At 37.4% G+C, this 16,994-nt stretch overlaps 1 protein-coding gene and 1 long non-coding RNA gene across 11 annotated transcripts; one reads left to right on the forward strand and one right to left on the reverse strand.

Annotated features, from left to right (window-relative positions):
- Positions 1 to 425: 425 nt before the first annotated feature.
- LOC120462377 (uncharacterized) lies at positions 426 to 10,645 on the reverse strand. 9 transcript variants are annotated; one of them, XM_089128149.1, is made up of 16 exons: positions 9,148 to 10,645; positions 8,064 to 8,433; positions 7,692 to 7,820; positions 7,455 to 7,526; positions 6,629 to 6,917; positions 6,185 to 6,294; positions 5,529 to 5,654; positions 5,270 to 5,387; positions 4,947 to 5,009; positions 4,450 to 4,504; positions 4,184 to 4,275; positions 3,871 to 3,988; positions 3,661 to 3,768; positions 3,413 to 3,579; positions 2,996 to 3,129; positions 426 to 1,184 (listed from the first exon to the last, which is right to left on the reverse strand). In XM_089128149.1, the coding sequence occupies exons 5-14, from the start codon at positions 6,782 to 6,784 to the stop codon at positions 3,521 to 3,523; spliced, it is 1,005 nt and encodes a 334-aa protein (XP_088984275.1). In that variant the 5' UTR covers positions 6,785 to 6,917; positions 7,455 to 7,526; positions 7,692 to 7,820; positions 8,064 to 8,433; positions 9,148 to 10,645; the 3' UTR covers positions 426 to 1,184; positions 2,996 to 3,129; positions 3,413 to 3,520. The 9 variants fall into 9 exon arrangements, with proteins under 9 accessions (XP_088984275.1, XP_088984279.1, XP_088984276.1 ...); XM_089128153.1 differs by adding an exon at positions 6,400 to 6,424 and having other exon boundaries at positions 8,064 to 10,645; XM_089128150.1 differs by having other exon boundaries at positions 7,733 to 7,820; positions 8,064 to 10,645.
- A 436-nt stretch (positions 10,646 to 11,081) lies between these two features.
- LOC148961409 (uncharacterized) lies at positions 11,082 to 14,812 on the forward strand. Of its 2 annotated transcripts, XR_016154325.1 has the most exons (7): positions 11,082 to 11,541; positions 11,646 to 11,718; positions 11,815 to 11,922; positions 12,045 to 12,159; positions 12,288 to 12,395; positions 12,629 to 12,744; positions 14,347 to 14,812. It is a non-coding gene; the product is annotated as an uncharacterized LOC148961409 (long non-coding RNA). The 2 variants fall into 2 exon arrangements; XR_016154326.1 differs by lacking the exon at positions 12,288 to 12,395 and having other exon boundaries at positions 11,083 to 11,541.
- Positions 14,813 to 16,994: the final 2,182 nt, after the last annotated feature.

Raw genomic sequence — 16,994 nt, forward strand, 5'->3', positions numbered from 1 at the left:
TGAGGAGTTGGTCGGCTGGTAAATTGAGAAATGTCCAGGGATGAGAGATATGAGACTGTGAAAAAAAAGAGTGCTGGTGTTCTAACATGCAGCTTAATTATACTTTCAGACACTGGCTACGACCTTGTTGTCCTGTTTCCAACTCTGAACCTATCATCACCCTTACTGAAATGATCACTTTTTTCATGTTAATTTAAATACTATCCTGCTTAAATACATTGGTTTTGAATATATGAAAAACAAGATTAATGGGTTTTTATCAAATCTCTGATCTGTCAAGTCAACACAGCGCGTTAAGTACTGCCAAGTGACACCAGGTCCCATGGACAATTTTTGACTTTTGATTTCACCAGTGCCACGTCTGCATCCTGAAGAGTTTTTATATTATGACAGTATACTGTAAAATGTAGATTTTGAATAAAGACTACAAGGCAATTATGTACTTTATGCACTTTTTACAATCACAAATTATTTACACTTTCAAATTCATTCAAGTTTATTGTAGCCATTTCCAGTTGAAGAAATCTATCTTTGTGTGCTCACATGTACCACAAAACACATCTGACACAAGAAAATTCAATAGAGCATAAATGAGCTCCCTATTGTCCTTTAAGTGCTAAAGTTGAGGTTGAAATGTCACAGTCCAGAATGCATAAAACAGTCCACCCAGAGGGCCAATCCATTCAGTCAATATTGCAATTATATTACACACTCATGATTGAAGTATATGAAGTTGCAGTGCAAAATAATTTCACAATTAACAACACCTAATGTTGATAACTGAATTATCATAGGGTTAGTGCATATTTACATGTCTGATAGCTTGGGGGTTAGCCTGCTAATAAAAGGTAGCCAGAGTCTGGCCATTCTGCAGCGATAAATTATTGCTTGCTGGAGGTTGTTGAAGACAAGCTGGAAATTGTTGAAGTTGAAAAAGAAAGGATCAGCAGATTTTAAAAACAAAACAGAGTGGTCTCCTTTCTAATCTTCTTCTGACTCTGGACTACTAAGGTTATATTCGTCATCAGTGTCCGATCTGCATTCTGTGTCCTGTATCTGGAGGTCATCAACTATAGCACTATCCGTGCTTACAGCTTGTTGGCATAAACTCTCCAGTGCATAAGACCTCCACATGAGGACACTTTTGAAACCAGCTGCAGCATCCTCTGACAAGTCACCAAAATCTGTAACATACATAAACATGGGAATTACTAATATTGTTCAAAAATTATAGCATGTAGAACCACATATGACATAAAAATGTTACTTGTTCTCAAATTCAATTGAACTCAAATTCATTGAAACTGTATGTTTAACATCCTATACTTTGCATAAATTGGAGGTATAAAGTGCAGTCAGGGAGGGATGGGGGTTTGCAGAAGCTGGGGATAGCGTCATTTGTGTGCCTCAATCCTGAGCGAGTAATTTTAAGTTTTGAGCACAGAGAACTATATTTTGAACAGAAATTAACTATATTTTGAAAAACAAATTAGTTTGAGCAAAGAAAAAAACGATTCTGTGCTCAATAAATGTATTTGCTATTATCCATATTAATGTGCAATAATAACCCCTCTCACACAGTTTACAGGTGCTCTCTCAAACTTATTCTCTGCACTCCTGTCAAGTCCCTCTCTCTCTCTCTCGTGCTCAACTCTTGACACACACGCTTGCTCAACTTGCAACAGCGTTACAAGTGTGCCGCAAAATTAACCAATCGGAAAATTAAAGGTCAATTGTGATTGGCTGTCTCCAATCAAATCGCTAGTAGAACCAAAGCCCGTCTGGTAACTGACTACAGCGTAATAGTCCTACACAGTCTTATCCCAAGAAGTCATATAACTGACATCTTGGGACGTATTTTTACCATACGTCAATATCCGCCTTTATAGGGTACCCTTAAACGTCGGTTATATTGACGATCCTGGGACGTCATACAACTGACGCTTTACCTTTAATGTCGGTTAGGTGACGGGGTAGGTTTAGGATCCGGTAACGTCAACTAACCGATGTTTAAGGGTACCCTAAAAAGGCAGATGTTGACGTATGGTCAAAAGACGTCCCAAGACATCAGTTATATGACGTCTTGGGATGAGACTGCGCTGTAATAGCCAATCACAATTTACCTTTAATTTTCCGATTGGTTGATTTTGTGGCACACTTGTAACGCTCTTGCACGTTGAGCGAGCATGTCAAGAGTTGAGCGCGCACAGAATTAAGAGGTTGAGAGAGAGAGAGGGACTTGACAGGAGTGCAGAGAATAAGTTTGAGAGAGCACCTGTAAACAGAGTGAGAGGGGTTATTATTGCACGTGCATATGGCTAATAGCAAATACATTTATTGAGCACAGAATCATTTTTTTTTCTTTGCTCAAACAATTTTTTTTTTTGCGATTGTTAATTTCTGTTCAAAATATAATGCATTGTATTTTTTTTTTGGGGGGGGGGGGGGGCTAAACAAAGTGTGAGGGTGGAGCAGAGTCGTACAACTAATGTAGAAAACAATAAAACTTGTGGCTCTTTTCCACTGACTGGTACCAGATCCACTTGACTCTTTTGGTTCCACCTCTGTTGAAGTTCCAACAATGATGTGCAGATAGCTCTGTGGTCATTGTTATTGCTAGCATCATGTTAACGTTCTGAGCAGGTCCTCAACAGCAGCTTAGAGTTAGCGAGACAGGACAGCCGATAGAGTAAATATTGCTCCCCAAAAACATGTCTGTAATGCGATGATTTCAGAATACTGTTGATTTTATCTGTTCTGCTGTAGTGATTGCTGTTACAAACTTTTACAAAATGGTGATGCAAAGATAGTTCACTTCAGTATCGCTATAGCAACCGGTTCCATGAAATGGTACTTTTATGCAGTAGAAAATTAAACCAAAAATTTGAAACCAAACCAAGTAGAGTCATGTTGAGGTGAGTGGAACCAATACCATTCAATGGAAAAGGGACTATACATATGTTAGTGAGGAAAAAAAAATCCAAATTTGACTTACAGCCCATTCTGATGTTCTCTTTCAGCTTCTCCACTCCCTTTATCTCCTTATGGAGAGATGTGATGTGCTGAGACATCTCCTTAACCAGATGCTCTGCTCCTCCTCAAGAGACCGTTTTAACCTGAAGGAGTGACCTTTAGGTAGTGGGAATAGATGGAAATATGAAAAAGTGATTTAGTATTTACGATTAAGTTATAAACTAAAACATATGAGAGAGAGAGAGAGAGAGAGAGAGAGAGAGAGAGGGAGAGAGAGAGAGAGAGGGAGAGAGAGGGAGAGAGAGAGAGAGAGAGAGAGAGAGAGAGAGGGAGAGAGAGAGAGAGAGGGAGAGAGAGGGAGAGAGAGAGAGGGAGATTTTGCAATATCGTATACAGACAGGTATACATTTTCAAGAACATGTCAGGACTACCACCATACCATCCTCACGTCTCTCCCAAGGCAGGATGTAGTCCTCTGTCGAATTTGAGCCCAACTCCTCATCAATTTTATCTTCTGCAATAGCATTGTACAGCTGGATCTTTTGTTTCATTTTTTTTTTAATTCTCTTATTTTTCTTCTTTTTATCTGTCTTGTCTGGTTGCTATCTGCAAAGCGAAATAAGAAAACTATCAGGAAAACTGTTTTTGTTTGTTTGCAATGTGCCATTTGAATATCAGTCAACCAACCATGCTGACGATAGAGTTCCTGCTTCTTGCGTAGCAGAGCCACTATGATGCTCTCTATCTCAGCCCTGAGATCCTCTGTTGCTCCCTGTTCTGCTGTGCTCCCTGGCTCTTAATAGGAAACACAATTATTTCAGAAATTGTTTAATTTAAAATGTCTGATCACCTTAAGTAGTTAATATTTGAACAAACTAATTAACAGATGTGATTTACCTGTGACTGTCCACTGCTGAACATCACACACCCACTGCTGTGCTGTTTGTTCAGTGATGTCATTCTTCTGGCGGAAATCACTGAAGCTGGCAACTTCCAGCTTTACCTTCTCGGAAATCTTGAAATCACACAAAAATAAAAAATACCATACAAGCTTTCAGACAATACCGAGATCAAATTGAAATTCCATAACCTACAGTTTATAAATTAATAGATGAATGAGCTTATTACAGATGGATAGACGCCAGCTCTGCAGTTTGTTGTTAAAATGTATGTTGTGTCAGGCAAAAGGACCATTGGGAAATGCCCTTACTTTGATGTATCTGCAGGCTAAGACTTTATGAAGGTTCTCTGTCTTTTTTCTGTTCCACCCCATGGCCTGTTGCGTAAGCATATTCTCTCTCCCTGATTACAAAAAAATATGCATGCATGATTGGATCAGTTTACATGAGAAAGACCATTGCAGTTAGACATGACCAAACACAAAAATTACTTTAGTGCAAGGATAACATGAAAATTACATTTTAGAAGTCAGAAATACCTCATCATAGCGTATGGTTTGTATTGTGTCATATCAACCTGCCTTTGTCATGTACTTTGTGACAAGAGCTGCCCTGGATAGAAAGCTGTTTACCTAGATAAACAATACAGAAATTAATGTATTCCTATATAACATAAAAAAAAATGTATGTATATGTGAACATGTAGCCATACTGTTTTATTGTTTGTCTTATTGTTTAACTAATATCTTATCAGATAATGCAGATAATGAATTTGCAGATAATGAATTTCCCTAACATGATCAAATGAGTGTATATAATTAAATAGTGAAGCTCAGAGGGAACAAAGCTTGAAATAGTGATGCATCATGCATAAAACACCACTGCTCACTTCACTTTTTTATTTCAACAAAATATGTGTTGCAACTACAGTTCAGATCGTGCTCTGATGGTCATTCGAGCAAGCATAGATCTTTGTTTGGTACCCTGATGTACTTTATCCTTCACACACTGCTTAAATGTATCAGTAAAATCTCCTATATCTACATAGTTACAATAATGTCTGTAATAACATACTTGCTCAACTTCCTCTCCAACAGTGTTCCCTGCTCCATCCTGATTCATACCGCCCCATCTCACCTGCAACAGTGTTGGATTAATTTCATACCATAACTTTAAATAATGTCATTTATTATGTGCACATTCAAATCTTTTTCACTTTAAAGGTGTCATATTTTATCTGCATAATATACTACACAAGATATACTAATCACAGACTTACAACTTAGTATATTACTACTAATAACAATTTAAAATAATAAAAAACAATCATTGCACGTCTTCTAGCACTAGCTGCCTGCTGGCTACTGTTGCATCTAAATTTCAGTAATTTGAGGTACCTCGCATTTTGCTGTATGAGCTTTGGCATGCATCACACTAAGAAATGGCCTCATTTCCATCAGTGGTTGAAGATCGGATGATTCTTCAGTCGCTTTGCTTAGGTATGGCTGCCAGTACCTAAAAAGAAGCACAGCATTAGTAGGCATTAACTAATACTTTGCCTGGCCATCAATATAAAATGACTGAAAAAAAAAACAGGCACTTGCCATTTAATGTACAGTAGGTTGACCAAGTTTCAATATGAAAGAGAAAAATTACCTGCAGACAACATCCATGCAAAAGAAAGTGACATTGGCCCTCTCTGACAATTGTTTCTGTAAAAACATTGGGTCGGCAAAGACCTCGCCACGGTAGTGGTCCAGTCCACGCAGCAATATCCCGTGTCTGATGCACAAGAGGACAATATTTTTAATGATCTGTTTACACAATAAGACCTGTGGAAAACAGAGCTAATCAAAAACCTCTATTCAAAGCTTAAATCCATTTGCACATACGCACGCACACAAACACTCATCCCCATCAATCCTCAATCGCAAACACTCATCCCCATCAATCCTCAATCGCAAACACTCATCCCCATCAAGTAATTTATTTTAAAAATAAATAAAGTGATGAAGCCAATCAGTATATGGGGATGATTGGGAGGCCATGATGGACAGAGGCCAAGGAGCAAATTTGACCAGGATGTCGGCATTACACCCCGACTCTTTTTGAAGGACAACCTGGGATTTTTAATGACCACAGAGTCAGGACCTCAGTTTAACATCTCATCTGAAGGACGGAAAGGACTTTACTTCCCATTAGGAAATACCTGACTCTGAACCTGACTCTGATGCATTTATCCACAATTGAGTTTCCACAGGGTGTGACAAGTGGCATCTGTACAATTGCATACTTCTGATCTACCCACATACCTGCAGACTGCCACTTGTATGCCCTCTTCATCTATTTTGGACGATGATTTTTTTGACATCTCCTTACTTGCCCTGAACCTTGAAACGCCACATGTTCCACTGTTATCTGCCTGTAAAGTTAGATATCACTCATCTTAACAAATAGAAAACAGAAAAGACAAACAAACAAACATAAACAATAGATATACTGTCTTAATATGCAGTATTAGACATACTCTTGTCATGCTGCTGCCTCTGATGCTGGACAATAAAAGTCATTTACTTCACACATCACATCTTCTGTATGTTTGCAAAAACAATATTCGAAAAAACTTTTCTGGAATGTATCTGCACAGACATTCCCTGGCTATGACATAAAAAATTATTAGTGTTTACAGAAAATAAATATCACAATATTAGATACATTAATATGATTATGTGTTACAATGATTCAAGCAGATTTACCCTTCCAGCCTGAACAGAACGGTGCTCCAGTAGCTTTAAAAAGGCATGCCTTGACATCGAAGGAGCCGAAACTTTAATGTGAGTAAAAGCGTCGAAGACGTCAAACCTATATAGTGCATTTTTGGTTGACATCTCTTTCAGCGGACAGTTTAGCATCAAGCAGCACTGGCCTTGCTGCTTTTGCCCTTGTATCAGCGTGTAGCTGCCGCTGTGCCCATGCTGTTTTTTTCAGCTGCCACATTAACCTCAACTGAGTCAAGCGTGTCCCTCAGCTATTGAAGACGTGTATCTAAAAAAAATAAATGAAAAAAAATAACTGTTAAACAACCCTTCGATTGAGTGAAGGCACAATAGGTAAAATTGACTGAATGGTACAACAATAATTATTAAAATCTGACATTGACCAAGCCATACATGACAGTGTCCATTCAATGTTGGTTTAATGTACTGTATATGGATTTGATCATGGTATCACAAACCATTGTATCACAATGGTTTCACAAAACGTGTAATATGCTTCCGATAATAGACCAGTTTGAAATGAAGAGTAGGAGTGTCTATCACTCCCCAAAATAGGAAAAAATTTCTAAAAGCGAGCTATGCAAAAGCAATGAGTGCAGAATTGTAAAAATTTATAATATAATGCACATTCTTTCTACAACAACAAAATACAAATACAAACACAAACCACTTTTAATGTAGTTACGTGGAGAAGAAGTGTGAGACATCAACAACAATGAATCGAGGAAAAGTTTACAGGGTCATTAGAAAAGTTGTTGATATGGAGGGATAGGAAATGTTATAGGGATTATACAGACATACTGACCAAGACTTGCAGTCATCTCTTCTTCGATGTGAGGGACTTCCTCAGACACTGTGATCACTTGAACTTCAGAAGCTGTAAAGGCCAATGCAATAGGTTATCTATTCTATCAGGGTCTTACTGTAAAGCATCATATATTTCACCCCAGAAAATTCACAAAATTCCATCATACATCTCACCAGCATTTAGATATTAGATAATAATCATTATTAAACTATAACAGTGTAATAAACAACGAACCTAATGCACAACGTTTTTTGTTTTTTTTTGACGTTTCTTACGTCTGTTACTTGTGGCCGCTGCGCTTGCGACTGCTTTCCCTCTCTTAGTCCTCTTTCTTTTTTGAGGGACATGGCTTCCCATTGCAGCCTATATGAAAATAAAATATTAATGTTTTCTAATAGAATATCAGACTTATGGTTATGTTTGGACTTTGGACGCAAAGTAACTAACATTAAAAAAACACAAAACTAAAACTACAAGACATAAAATACTACACTACTCCAATGTCCATTAAATGTCAAGAACATCAACAGCAACTACAACAAACAATCTGTAATACCAATAGTTATTTGACATAGATATGGGTGTAAAGTTGTCAAAATTTCTCACCCTGGCCTCGTTGAGAAGAGCCTTGCTTATTTCAGCAGCCATATGCCATCTGACCTCACTAGGATCTTCGAAGACTGCTGGGTGGTTTTCCGACATGGTGCATGCACAGATACAATACAAAAATACAGACAATAGACAAACAGTACAAATATGAAGATGAGTGTGTGCGTGCGTGCGTGTTTGTGTGAGTGAGAGAGAGAGAGAGAGAGAGAGAGAGAGAGAGAGAGAGAGAGAGTGTGTGTGTGTGAGAGAGAGAGAGACTAGAGAGAAACAGTGAGAGAGAGATTGAAAGAGTGGCTCTTAAAAGTGCCTTTGTTTTCTATATAAAACTGAAATAGAGACAGAGAAATGGAGATAAGATGCAAATAATCTGTAGAACAGACAAGAAAGCATAATTAGATGCATCTCTGAGAAAAAAAATTTAATGTCTACATTAATGCGAGACACTAAAGGTGAATAGGGTAAAATTTTTAAAATAAATGAATCTATTAGCATGATCACCATGAACCTTCCTCAGTTGATTAATTACCCAAGTATATAAAAACAATGTATTATAAGTTTTTGAAATTTGTATGTTTAATTATGCAAAATAGGAAATATCTCATTAAATATGCACAATTTTGCATATATATTTTCGGTAACAAATCTGAACACATGATAAATCCAGGTGGAAAATTATTTTTTCATTTAGTTTACACAAGATGGAAAAAGAATATCAGATGGATTTCAGGATAGGGCCTAACGTTAACGTTATATGCTTTCATCTCACTTTTCATCAAAAATAAACGATTTTCACTATATTTCTTTGGTGTACATGGTGCTACAGAGGATGATATGTTGGTAACGTTACTGGAGAATGACAAAAAAAAATAATTTTGAGAAAACGTCTTTTAAATATTTCTTAAAATGCATACTTTTTTTTTAGAGAAAAACAACTAACGTTAGCAGCTAACGTTATTTACAGACACGATATCATGTCAAATATTTAGCAATGAACAATAGCCTACAAGCGATCTAAAACGCATTAAAACTTATATTTCAACATTTATATTTAGTAAATAAGTAGCAGGTCTGAGATACATACCGATTGGTAGAGGGGATCCTCGCAATGACGGAAAAACCGCGAAAGTGCCGTGGGGTCGCCGCCATGGCAACACGTCCGATTTAACATTAATTTATTATAAGTCTTTATCATTTTTTTCGTTGTCTGTATATGTCTATCTGTCAATTGAGTAAATTAAAGTAAAAAAAAAAAAAAAGTAAATTAGTCCAAATATTATTTACACCAGGCTGATGGATGGGGAGTTTGATTGATCGAGCCTGCCAGTTATCCGTGTGTCCATCACGGATTCAGAATTTGACAATGTGGAAAACTGTTATACACAAAATGATCAGGGGAGATAATATGTTCACAGTTTAATGAGGCTACATTTCATCGCGAACAGACAACTCGAATAGCCTAAAGTGTCAAAATCAGCAATAGGCAATCTCCAGTGAAGGTGAAACAATCTGTGGCGACCACCGAATATTCCGTGGTACGGTCACGGAAGAAACCCGTGGTCCCATCACGGAAGAATCCGTGGTGCCATCACAGAATTTGTCAATAAGCAAAAGGCTGTACAAACTGCAGGGGATAAGAAGTTCACATGACTACATGCATCACAAACACGGACAACTTGAATAGCCTAAAGTGTCAAAACCAGCAGCAATATCGCCCAGTAAAGGTGAAACAATCTGTGGCGACCACCGAATATTCCGTGGTACGGTCACGGAAGAAACCCGTGGTGCCATCACGGAATTTGTCAATAAGCAAAAGGCTATAGAAACTGGTCAGGGGAGATAAAAAAGTTCACAGTTTAATTAGACTACATGCATCACAAACCCAGACAACATGAATAGCCAACCTAAAGTATCAAACTCAGCAGCAATATCGTCCAGTAAAGGTGTGGCGACCACCGAATATTCCGTGGTACGGTCACGGAAGAAACCCGTGGGCCCATCACGGAAGAATCCGTGGTGCCATCACAGAATTTGTCAAAAAGCAAAAGCTAGAAACTGGTCAGATAAGGAGTTCACAGTTTAATTAGACTACATGCATCACAAACACGGACAACTTGAATAGCCTAAAGTGTCAAAATCAGCAATAGGCAACCTCGTCCAGTGAAAGTGAAACAATCTGTGGCGACCACCGAATATTCCGTGGTACGGTCACGGAAGAAACCCGTGGTCCCATCATTTGTCAATAAGCAAAATGCTATAACTGGTCAGGGAAGATACAAAAGTTCACAGTTTAATTAGACTACATGCATCACAAACCCAGACAGCTTGAATAGCCAACCTAAAGTATCAAAATCAGCAGCAATATCGTCCAGTAACGGTGAACCAATCTGTGGCGACCACCGAATATTCCGTGGTACGGTCACGGAATTCAGGGTGACCAGACGTTATCCTAGCGATCAAACGACGACAGAACAATGCAATATCAAGTTAAAATCAAATATGTAAAGTAAAGTACTTTAAGTAAATTCAGAATATATCTTTCCAAATTATAAAACGACGTCAATTGGGGGAGCGCGCAGGTATTGTAAGCCCGTGTGTAGACCACGGATGCTGCCTGTCATTGACTTACATAGGCATCAATTCCGTGGGCACATCACGGATTTTTTGGCAAATCCGTGACACTGCAACGGATTTTGAGTTAAGAGTCCGTGTTCATTTCACGGAATTCTGTGAGATCAGGTTGCGTCAGCGTAACAGTGGAAATTAATTCCATGTTTTCTTATAATATTACCAAGTGGCAGCATATATATTGAGAATAGCAGAGGGCCTAAAACTGATCCTTGCGGTACTCCATAGTCTACTGACGTTATCTTTGATTTTTTCCCATTTAAACAGACAAAATGAGAACGGTCCGATAAGTACGATCTAAACCAGCTTAATGCCTGTCCCTGGACACCGGTGAAGTTTTGTAGTCGATCCAAGAGTATTATATGATCTATAGTGTCGAACGCAGCGCTACACAGTAAAATCTCCAGTGTTGAAATCCTGGTGTTAAGGACTTTTAGAGTAAAGTGTTAATTTTCTGGTGTTGAATTTCAAGGGATTAACACTGCTAGTGTAAACCACACTCTCTGGCTGGTGAAAATATGTGGAGTTATACACCAGATCTGCTTTGAGAACACCGAGAGTGTTACTAGTCACATCCGGGACATTTACGCGCTGGGCGGGACGAAACGAGTTGAAACTTTCTTCACAGGCGCCATTTTCTTTGACTCGAGTCGCAAGACATGCGAGGAGGAAACACGCATTTATTATGCGTTAAATCGCATTTATATATTCATTTTATAACACCATATTGTTTTATAACAATATGTATGTGCTGTGGACGAGCAAACCGCTCTCAGAAGGGGTATTTTCTATGACGCGCGATGCGGAGCAGACCAGGATGGGTTTGCTTTTTAACAGGGAAACAACGAAAGTAAGTGTTTTCTAATTCACATAGCCAATATATTTTATAACACATTGATTCAAAGCGATATTTAAATGTTCTGCGCGATTAAACGGTCGAAATTCTTTTCAAAGACGACATCATCTTTGAAACACGGAGCTGACGAGGAGGAGGCTTGTAGCTAACGTTAACAGGGAAACACCTAAAGTAAGTGTTTTTAACATAATTTACCACATGAATTTCATGGCATTATATTGTTTTGTAACGATATTTATGTGATGTGCGCGCCTAAACCTCTCACAGTCTAGGTCCTGCATCTTCTTTGACTCGTGACCTGCTCGTGACGCATTTCAAAAAGCAGTGCAGAGTGCAGACACGGAGTTTGCTTTTAACAATAAAAACACCGATTAAGTAAGTGTTTAACTCATTTACTATACGTGTTTTATAATATTATATTGTTTATGACGATATGTGTGATGTGCAAATATCATAAAGGATTTATCCTAAAACTATCTTTTACTCTCGTCTGCCAGCAGACCTAACGTTAACGTATAAAACAGAAGAACAACTCCACAAACTGCGGACCAACAATGCACGTGGAATTTGCACTTTATTTCCTTATTTGGAGGACCAATCTTTTTAGAATGGGTAAGCAAATTGCAATTATTTCAAATTAAATATTGATGCAAAATGTATTTATCAGATTAACTTTTGGTTGATATTTGGAGATGCTTTAATGTTTAAATGTATTGATTTTTACAATTTGTGTTTGCTAGGAGCATTTCTATGATGCACTATGATTTATATGAAGTGACTAAGGGTACCAGGCTTGGTGTTTAAAGACTGTACAGACTAGAACCTGGTGATGGAAAGAGAACAGATAAGTTAACATATGAGAGAGTCATGGGCACAAACAAAAAATAATCATAGCTTGGTTGTTATTTGGTATAGCTAGATTTTCTTTGTTTCATAACACTCATTTTGAATTTGTCCAGTCAAATTAATTTACAAAAGTAAATCTAGTGTATATATATATATATATATACTTAAAATAAGATTTCGAACCAATGGTTTTCATGATTTGACAAGGAGATGTTTTCTTGCTGTTTAATTTTAGACTCAACTGATTGGAAAATCTCTGCCCATCACCTGCCCCCAACATACAAAGCCACAAGACGGGAACACCGATCCTTCCGGAATCCGACGGCTGACAATTTAGTGAGATTTCTTAAGGTGCGTGTCTTTATTTTTTCTTAAAGTGTTAGTTCACCCACAAATGGAAATTCTGTTATTAATTACTCACCCTCATGTCTTTCCAAACAAGTGAGACTTTTTCATGTTCACAACACAAACAAACATATTTTTAATGAAATCGGAGAGCTTCCTGTCCCTCCATTGACAATCTACACAACTACCACTTTCAAGCCCCAGACAAAAGTACATCATTAAAGTACTCCATGCAACTCCAGTGGTTTAACATAAATGTTTATTAAACTATGCAAGTGCTGTGTTTGCAGCAAAAACACATTTACAGCTTAATTTATTAAATATTTATTTCCAACATGCGTTCATGACAAAGTTACAACTCGTGCTTGTTGTTGATGTGCATGTATGTGCATTGAAGATTAATATTTTGTAAATAAAGTTGAGTTAAAATTGTCAAAAAGGTTGAGGTTAAACCACTAGAGTCACATGGATTACTTTTGATTTCCTTTATACCTTTCCGTGGTTTTTGAAGTGGTCGTTGAATAGGCTTTAGATGAATGGACAGAATTCTCTTAGATTTCATTAAAAATATCTTTATTAAAGGGACTGTTCACCCAAAAATGTCAATTCTGTCAGTAATTACTCACCCTCATGTTGTTCCAACCTCACAAGACTCATTCATCTTCGGAACACAAATTAAGATATTTTTGATTAAATCTGTGAGCTGGATCACTCCTCCATAGGCTTCTAAGGGATCAAAACTTGCTGGCCCAGAAAGTCATTAAAGATATTGTTGATTACAGAAGCGCAATCCTAAATCCAATCCAAACGAGAATGCTTTGTGTGCGCAAAAAAACTAACAGAAATTACGACTTTATTCAACTATGCATTTCCTTCTCTGTGGGCCTCGAGATGGGCTTCTCGTAGTGTAACAGCGCAGCGCCTCGGTGTTGTACGTCACACACAGGCTCACTATTGGCTGACGCTGGTCGTGTGTGTGTGTGTGACGTACAACACAGTAGCGCTGCACTGTTACACTGTTAACTTGCTCAGGCCCACACAGAAGAAAATGAATAGTTGATTGTAATATTTTTAATTTTTAGTTTGTTTTGCGCACAAAAAGTATTCTCGTCACTTGATAAACTTAAGGTTGAGCCACTGTAGTCACTCTGACTATTTTAACAATGTCTTTAATAACTTTTATTGGCTGCCAAGTTTCAATCCCTTAAAAGGCTTTGCAGGAGTGATCCAGCTATCAGATTTAATCAACAATATCATTCATTTGTCTCCCGAAGATGAAGGAAAGTCTTACCGAGTTGGAACAACACGAGGGTTGAGTAATTAGTGCTAGAATTTTCATTTTTGGGTGAACTATCCCTTTAAGTGTTCCCAAGATGAGCAAAACTCTTACTGGTTTGGAACAACAAGGGTGAATAATTAATGACAGAATTAAATTTTTTGGATGAATTAAATCTTCAATTTTCTTGGAAATCAATAAATGCAAGTCTTAATCTAACCAAAATGGTTTCTTGTTTGAGTCGATGATTGAACTTTTTTCACCATAAACCTGCTGTATTTATGAAACACAAATGGTATTAATTGTAATTGATCTGGTTTTGTGTTGTCTAGGTACCCAGTCCTACAGGATTTTTCGAGAAAGTTGGATCTACACAGCTTTTGCTGCTCTGTGAAACAACTATGCACTGAACTTTACTGTTAGTGACTGGAGACACACACGTGATCCACTCATATCCTGCTACTGTTCTTCATCTGCTGAATGTTTTTGACTCAAGCACTGCTGTACTGTTGCAAAGTCAAAGGTACTGAATCAACTTCACTGACACAGGACTCACATTCACTGATATGTTCAGGACACCATTTGATCACATCATATAATTCTGATTACAGTGCATTCATCGTTTATTTTAAAAGTTAACCTATGATGTAAACGTGTTTGTTCGGTAATAAAAAAAATAGTTTGCTTGAAACAACTGTTTACATTTGCCTTTATTTTCAACTTTACAATGAACTGAATTCTACTATGATCCCATACTTTCTGGATTGTTTTGAAATAAAGTTTTGAAAGAGTAATAAAGAGTTATGTGTTTTTCAAAGTGAAATTATTCTTTTCAGATTTAAAGAACTGAAGAAAATAAACTGACAAATCATTTAAGTACAGTAGGTAATGCATAACCCTAATAAGAAAAACTGGTAACTTCTTTGGTGTTTTTATTTGTAAAAATGTGTTCTATTAACACCAGGATGGTGTAATTTGACTACTATAAGGTTGAAGAAGTAAACACTGGCAGTGTTGTTGTTATCTGCATTGGTGTTAAAATTCCACTCTCTTAGTGTTTGAATTGTAACACTGTGTCGGTGTTGAGAGAGGCAACACTTTTGAAAGTGTTGAAGTAACACTTTGTGGGTGGTTCCCAAATATACACTTTTAAAGTGTTGAAATTAACTCTTTTGGTGTTGATTTCCGGATTTCAAATTTACTGTGTAAGATCAAGTAGGACTAGTATTGAGATACAGCCTTGGTCAGAAGCTAAAAGTAAATCATTTGTAATTTTAACTAGCGCAGTTTCTGTACTATGATGCGGTCTGAATCCTGACTGGAATTTTTCATAGATATCATTTTCTTGCAAAAAAGAGCACAATTGAGCGGACACTACTTTTTCAAGTATTTTGGACATAAATGGAAGATTTGAAATGGGTCTGTAATTTGCCAAGTTATTTGGATCTAATTGCGGTTTCTTAATGAGCGGTTTTATTACAGCCAGCTTGTATATTTTTGGGACATGACCTAAAGATAAAGACGAGTTAATAATATTGAGGAGAGGCTCTTCCACTACAGGTAATAGTTCTTTCAGTAGTTTAGTGGGTATTGGATCTAATAAACAAGTTGTTGGTTTAGATGCAATGATAAGTTTATTTAGCTCCTCCTGTCCTATCGTTGTAAAGCAGTTTAGTTGTTCTAGAGGGTCCATAATTGAAGCTGAATCATAAGACACCATAGCGGATTGTACATTTATAATTTTGTTTCGGATGCTTTCTATTTTCGCATTGAAGTAATTCATAAAATCATTACTACTAAACTGTAAAGGTATATTTTGCTCTGGTGATGTCTGTTTATTTGTTAGCCTAGCCACGGTGTTAAATAAAAACCTTGGATTATTTTGGTTATTTTCGATTAGTTTGCGGAGATGCTCAGCCCTGGCTGTTTTTAGTGTCTTTTTATAACGTGACATACTGTCTTTCCACGCGATTCTAAAGACCTCTAAATTAGTTTGTTTCCATTTACGCTCTAAGTTGCGAGTTTCTCTCTTGATAGCATGCGTAGCACTGTTGTACCACGGTGCTTTAATTTTCTCTCGAACCTTTTTTAATTTAATTGGCGCAACAATATCTAATGTACTAGTAAGAATGGTGCTTAAACTGCTAGTCATTTCCTCTAATTCATCTGTTTGTTTGGGTTCACTTAGCAGCTTAGATAGATCAGGTAAGCTATTTGAAAATCCATCTATAGTGGTTGGAAGGATTGTTCTGCCTGGTCTATAACGTGGCGCAACATGACATATTTCAGCAGTACGTATTATGCAAGTCACCATGTAATGATCAGTGACATCATCGCTTTGCGGTATAATATCTATATCAGTTGGATCGGTTCCATATGATATAATTAAATCTAGTGTATGATTTAGACGATGAGTGGGACCACTGACGTTTTGTTTGACCCCAAAGGAGTTTAATAAATCTGTAAACGCAGCCCCTAAAGCATCATTTGTATTATCTACGTGTATGTTAAAATCTCCAGCAATTATTGCTTTATCGACATTTACCAATAGATCCGAGAGAAAGTCTGCGAACTCTTTTAGGAATTCAGCATATGGCCCTGGAGGTCTATATACAGTAGCCAGGGCTAGAGATAATATAGATTTCCTTTTTACATCTAAGAGCGTAACATTTAGCACAAGTACTTCAAATGAATTAAACCTGTGACCTGTTTTCTGAGTAATATTAAAAATATCTTTATAGATTGTTGCAACACCGCCGCCACGACCGATCAGACGAGGCTCATGTTTATAACAGTATCCTGGCGGAGTAGATTCGTTTAGACCGAAATACTCATTTGGTTTAAGCCAGGTTTCAGTAAGGCACAGAACATCGAAGTTATTGTCTGTGACCATTTCATTTACGATAACCGCCTTAGGTGTGAGCGATCTAATGTTTAGGAGACCTAGCTTTAGAAATTGTTTTTGTTGACTGATATTTAG

The sequence above is a fragment of the Pimephales promelas genome, unplaced genomic scaffold (genome assembly GCF_988280905.1).
Source record: "Pimephales promelas unplaced genomic scaffold, fPimPro1.hap1.1 HAP1_SCAFFOLD_52, whole genome shotgun sequence".
Classification (NCBI taxonomy): Eukaryota; Metazoa; Chordata; class Actinopteri; order Cypriniformes; family Leuciscidae; genus Pimephales; species Pimephales promelas.